The sequence below is a fragment of the Prinia subflava genome, chromosome 1 (genome assembly GCF_021018805.1).
Source record: "Prinia subflava isolate CZ2003 ecotype Zambia chromosome 1, Cam_Psub_1.2, whole genome shotgun sequence".
Classification (NCBI taxonomy): Eukaryota; Metazoa; Chordata; class Aves; order Passeriformes; family Cisticolidae; genus Prinia; species Prinia subflava.
Genome location: NC_086247.1, coordinates 148,091,715 through 148,097,714, shown reverse-complemented (window position 1 = coordinate 148,097,714; position 6,000 = coordinate 148,091,715). Strand labels below are relative to the sequence as shown.

The window sequence follows — 6,000 nt, the reverse complement described above, 5'->3', positions numbered from 1 at the left end:
GGTTGTTGTACAGCAAGAGCTTGTGGGTGAATCCAGTGAAGCTCTGATTGACTGGCTAGAGCACAGGGCCATTGAGCTAGGGAAGGTGCTTGGATTTTTTGATGTAACTCCATGACCCACCTCCAACCTAGAGTAGCTTTGTTTGTGCAGGACAGGAGCTGCAGGCTAGAAAGCAGTGAGCAATCTCCTTGTGGAAATCAAGGGATTTGTTGTTTTGTTTTGTTTTGTTTTGTTTTGTTTTGTTTTGTTTTGTTTTGTTTTGTTTTGTTTTGTTTTGTTTTGTTTTGTTTTGTTTTGTTTTGTTTTGTTTTGTTTTGTTTTGTTTTGTTTTGTTTTGTTTTGTTTTTACAGGAGGTGAGATCAATTTTCCATCAAGTTATTCTAGACTGGGAATAGTTCATCAGATATTTAAACACAGAAGCCAACCTTTCATCTAGGCAAGATGGGCATGCCATGCTGCTCACCTTGAAGAACAGTAAAGTCCCCTGTGGAGGAAGGAGGGAATCAACCTCTATCAAATATTTAGAGGTAGAAACTATTGCCTTGCCTTTAGATTTCTCTCAGATAAGCTGTTGATTAAGTCATAGAATTGCTGAGGTTGGAAAACAGCTCCAAGATCATCGAGTTCAGCTGATACCATAACACCACCTCTACTCCCAACAACCAGAGTACCACAAGGCAGACAAGCTGGCAAAAAGCCCACAGGGTTTTGGAAACCAAAGGGCACCAGATCCTTCCATCACTGGGGACTTTTTAAAAGAGATGTGCACATGAGAGCAAGAAGCCTGTGTTTCCTTGGTGAGCCAATGTGCATTCCTAGAAGGAAAAAAAGAAAAGAGTAGTAGAAGTCTTACAGCAGAATTTCTTCAAAGGACCTTTCAAGGAGGAGATTTATTGAGTCTTATTCTATCAGACACTAGTCAGTGAACATGTGCAACTTGGGTGAGCTGGAAAAAAAAAGAGCTTGTCTATAAATTCTTGTACTCCAGACACTGTTCCTCAGAGGCCAGCCCTAATAAACCCATCACCACAGCAATTCTGTAATTCAGTGGTGGCTCACTCTTCAGAGCCCTGCATCCCAGCCTCTTCTCAGGGACTCCTGCTGCAAACACACAGTGCTTTAATGCTGATGTGGGACATGTCAGAGAGCCCCAGCCCAGCCCAACAGACAAGGAAGTATCTCCTCTCCCTATCCAGAGAAGAGCTCAGGCCCAGAAAGTAGTTAAATCATGCAGACAATATCCTACTACCACATAATACTTTGCTAGGAGCCAAGATATTAACTAGAAATGTTCTGCAGTGTGCTGTGAGCTGGGAAATGTGAGCTTTAATCTTCCTCAGCTGAGTAAGAAAACTGATCTTGAGCCTCCTATTTCACAAGCAAATAAAGCCAGAAAGCTACAAGAGACAATAATCATCTCACCCTGACAAAACAAATGAGCTACTCAAGATATTGTCACCAAAACTGCACAAAGCTGAAAGATTTAGAGAAGGCAGAGTTATTGGATGCCTTCCTTTCATCAGTCTTCACCAATAAGACCAGCCCTCAGGAATCTCTGACCCAGGAGACCAGGGTAAATGAATGTCAGGAGGAACACCTTCCTCTGGTCATCAAGGGTCTGGAGATTCTCTCTTACGAGGGAAGGGTGAGGGAGCTGGGGCTGTTCAGCCTCAGCATAGACCAGGCTCTCCTCAGTGGTGCCCAGCAATGGGACAAGAGGAATGGGCAGAAAGTGATGCCCAGAAAATTCCACCTGAACATGAGGAACAACCTCTTTACTGGGCAGTGACTGAGCACTGGAACAGATCACTCAGAGAGGCTGTGGAGTCTCCCTCACTGGAGATATTCCAGAACCACCTGGACAAAATCCTATGCCATGTGGTCTGGGGTAGCCCTCTTGGAACAACAGGGAGGTGAGGCCACAGTGGCCCCTTCCAACCCAACCCATTCTGTGATTGTGACCTCTCCAAACCCCTTCCCTGTGTGGTTAACTTTGACATCAAACCAGTAACCTGGCAGAACTTCAGGCTAACAATGATGGTAATGCTGCTTAAACTAGCAGGCATTGTTTAACTTGTATTAATTAATCCTCCTGCATTTCTCTGCAGCCTTGCTCAATGACAAAGCAACTGCTGACAGTGGAGGCCTGCAAGAAGTATTATATGTTTTAGTACTGTACCTTTGGACCCAGAATAATAAGCACATAAAAGAGATAGATGTGTATTTCTAATGCCACCTTTTAAAGCAATTGCTTAAAAGAAGCCTGCTTTAGCAACTCGGAAATGTAATTCTTGACCTTCCTGAGTAATCATGCTAATATCAGGAGCAGTTGTAATTATTCAGCAGTGAACAAAAAATGGTACTGCTGGTCCTCAAAAGTGAAGCACTTAAATATAAAAGGGAGACCAAAGGAGGAATGTGAGTATTCCCTGGCCACTCCAGAGGTGAGTCATGGCCAGGGGTTCCACTCTCAACAGAGATGTGGCAGGGATAGGGAGAGTGCTCCTATGTCCCCAAGATGTGAAGAATATGAATTTGAGTCATCCAGCTCCAGCAGGGGCACAATCCAGCTCTCAGTCAATAAAGACATCCTCTACCCTCTACAATTCCCTGGCTTACTCCCAAGACACATTACAGCCTCTACAGGAAGGGAAGAAAGGCTTCAGTCACTTTCATTAAACAATCTGCTTTATTCCCAGGAGAAATTTTATCCTAAGGGAAGGATACCAGCTCCACAGAATGCAGTAAAGTGTTCCCACTTGCACAGGGATGTTCATTCAAATCCTTCAACTTTCACACATCTTTGCAGAAAAATCTCTGGCTCATGTTTTCTAAGATTTTCTCAGCTAGAGGCTACTTAATCTGGACTAAAACATTTGAAGTGAAACAGTGGCAACAGAGCAAGACAATCAAGCTGTTCTACTAAAGATCTCCAAGAAAGAAATGAGATATTTGGGGTGTAAGAAAAAAATTAACTTCCTGCCTTGTTAAAAGCAGAGCACAACACAGAATTTCACAGCCATGACAAAGAGGAAGAAGGACAATAACCCCAAGCTGGTGTGCAGATGAACTGACTGCTTTTTGAAGCAGAAAGGGGATGCATGAAACTTCCCATGTTTGGTCTCTTATTTTCTTTTTTACAAAACTGATGTCAAGTAAAACATTGTGCAGTGGTGTCTGTATCACATAAGATCTCTGTGCTTTCCACAATCTATAAACCCCTGCCATATCATGTTTTATCACACAACAGGCTTTCCATAGTGTCATGTGACAGGAATTTCCCTTCTCAGAGTCTTTAAAGACTTTCATCCTCCACATATTAAAGAAAGATGGGATTAAGTCAGTGTGCTTATGTTTTCTGTGCAGGCAATGGTATAAACATCTCCAAGTTACAGATGAACAGAAAGATAGTCTCAAGACATTTAAGCAAGAGAAGCTGAGGAATTAAGATACTTTGTTAGACAGGTATGCAGAGGCTGGCATGCCAAACACATGGAATCAAAGCTGACAGAGATGGGTAGAGTGACTCACATACACAAGAAGCTTGACTTTGTCACCCACCTCTTCCAAAACAGCAAGCACAGTCTGAAAAGCACCTAGAAAAATTGAGGCCACACACAGAGCAGTGTGATGCTTTTTTAATCAGGTTTTGTGAGAAATGGATTTGTAGAGGATTCTCAAAGCCAGACAGAACGCTCACATAGTCTTGTGCATCTGTATGCAAACTCTGAGATAAAATATATTGACTTAGAAATTCCATGGAATAGGACAAATATTGTTGAGGGAGAAATGGAACTGGAAACAAGTTTCAAAGGATGGCCTTGCAAACAGACTAGATACTTTGGAGAAATAGAACTATGGAAGATTCATTGTAGTAGGACCCACGAGGGGTTAATTTCAGATGATTGGCTTTAAGGCAAAAGCTGATAGGCCAAGAAATGCTTATAACGTATTGTAATTAAAAAATAATTTAGCTTCTGATTGTGATGGCGTGAATTGTAACATCTGTACTGTCTCACCCTTCACATGAGACTGAAAATGAAATAAAAGTTTTTAAAACACCTCTCAAGAGCCCTGTCTCTAGGTCAGAAAAAGAAGATTTTCAATCACAATGTAATTTTTTCCCCACCAACACACTCAAACACAGACATTTAAAAATTATTTGTCTACAACCAGGAGCGAAATGATTTAAATGGCTCCAGTAAATTCTGAGCAAATCTCTTCTGATCTTCTCCTTGGAGTCCACTCAGCCAACATATAAATTTTGTTTGCTTCTATTTCGCAGGACAAGAAGAGGCTGGGTTGTAGATAACCTTCTGTTCAAGCTCAGCATATCTTTTCAGAAGTGGACGATACAGCTAAAAAGGAAAAAGAAATAAATATGTCTCATTGAAAAATTAGATTTTTAAATTACACTGCAGTTAAAAAACATCTTCAGACATGAAAAATGTAGCCTCTTCACAGGTGCCTGAAGGTTTGGCCTGGTTTTTCCCCAATTTGCTCATGAAAGTGCTGCAGAGTTTTCCCTCTTTAAATGTCACAGTCCTTTTTACCATCACCTTTACAGCTTAATTTTAAGACACGCACAGGTTGTTCTTATTGTGACTGTGTTCTTGCTATAAGCAGAAGCCATTACTTCCAGCAGAAGCAGCTCAGCTAAAGTCACCTCTCCCAGTGTGACATGCCCCCTCAGTAATGGCTGTGCTACTCACCCAGGCAGAACTCCTGTCCTTGCCTCCCTCCACTGCCCCACCATGGCTCACTGCCTCTGTCCCCTCCTCCTCTGCCACCCTCCAGCACAGCCAGAGGGGTCCTCCTTGGCCAGTGTGCTGACCAGGGCCTTCTAAAATGCACTTGATGCTCTCAGACTCCTGTGCTGTTTGAGCTGCTCCTCTCATACACACCTTTCCAGCCACAACCTTTCCAGCCACAACCTTTCCAGCCACAACCTTTCCAGCCACAACCTTTCCCAGCCACAACCTTTCCCAGCCACACTCTGCTCCCTGGCCGTGTTCCTCACTCCCCACAGGGACAAATGCAGACCTACCTTCTATCCACAGCTACACCAAGCATCTGAGTAGCTTTTTTGTATTTTCCTAGATAGAATTTTCCAGGAGTTTATGGATGCAGTGTTGTTACAACCATAAAAAAGAAGAATCAAGGCTCAAATGTATTCAGAACTCCAGACTCCGACACATCCTGCGCTTTTGGATATGGGTGAGATCCACGACATGAGAAATTCTGAATAAATCTCTGCTCCAGCTCCAGCCAGAAACTGCACTTCATCTAGATCTTGGAGATGCCCCTTTCTCCTTATCTCCTCCCTCTGGTGCTAACTGTCCCTCTAATAAAATCAGTGCTGTGACAAGAGCCACACCAGGACAGCTTTGCACATTTGCTGGCCTGAGCACAAAGAGGGGACTGCCAGGAGCCAGTGCAGGGTGTGGGACAGGCTCGAGTCCTTGGGAGGATGCCATTAGGTCATTTCCCTGCCACAGTGAATCCTAGAGGCTGCCAGTCTGGTCTGCAAGCCCTCTGCACTGACTCACAATCAGGGCAGCCTCGCTGCTGGCTCCAGGTTCAGAGAGGTTAGAGAGCCACAATGAATCATACCCAGCAAACTGAATTACTGCTCTCATCAGGAGGCAAGAGCTAGCATTTCAATGCATTTATCCTTTTCAGGACAGCCAACAACAGTGTGTGCACACGGATGAAAAATTCAGGAGGAGAAGGCTGCAGATGTAAACTCTGGGGATGTGGTAGGAGACCTGCCTGCTCTTGTGCAGGTCTCTCTACAGTCCTGCAGTGTCTGTAACAGCCACACTTCCCCAGAAAAAAACAAAAAGAAATCACAAAGTTTTCTCATCTAGGAAATAACAATAGTGAGTTTTTCTTTTTGTCTTTCAACTGATGTCAAAATACCCAGTTTTTATCTTTCCCTTCTCCTGAATGACAGTTTAAGCCCAACCAGTAAAAACTGGATTTATCTCTTCATTCCC

General features: G+C 43.3%; 1 protein-coding gene across 2 annotated transcripts in view; it reads right to left on the bottom strand.

Moving 5' to 3' along the window:
- Window positions 1-209: 209 nt before the first annotated feature.
- Window positions 210-6,000, bottom strand: part of XYLB (xylulokinase) — an 86,055-nt gene continuing 80,264 nt past the window's right edge. For both annotated transcript variants that reach the window (XM_063416382.1, XM_063416401.1), the window contains one exon: window positions 210-4,359. In XM_063416382.1, the coding sequence (XP_063272452.1) occupies window positions 4,276-4,359 (84 nt within the window). In that variant the 3' untranslated portion in view covers window positions 210-4,275. The remainder of the gene's footprint in view (window positions 4,360-6,000) is intronic.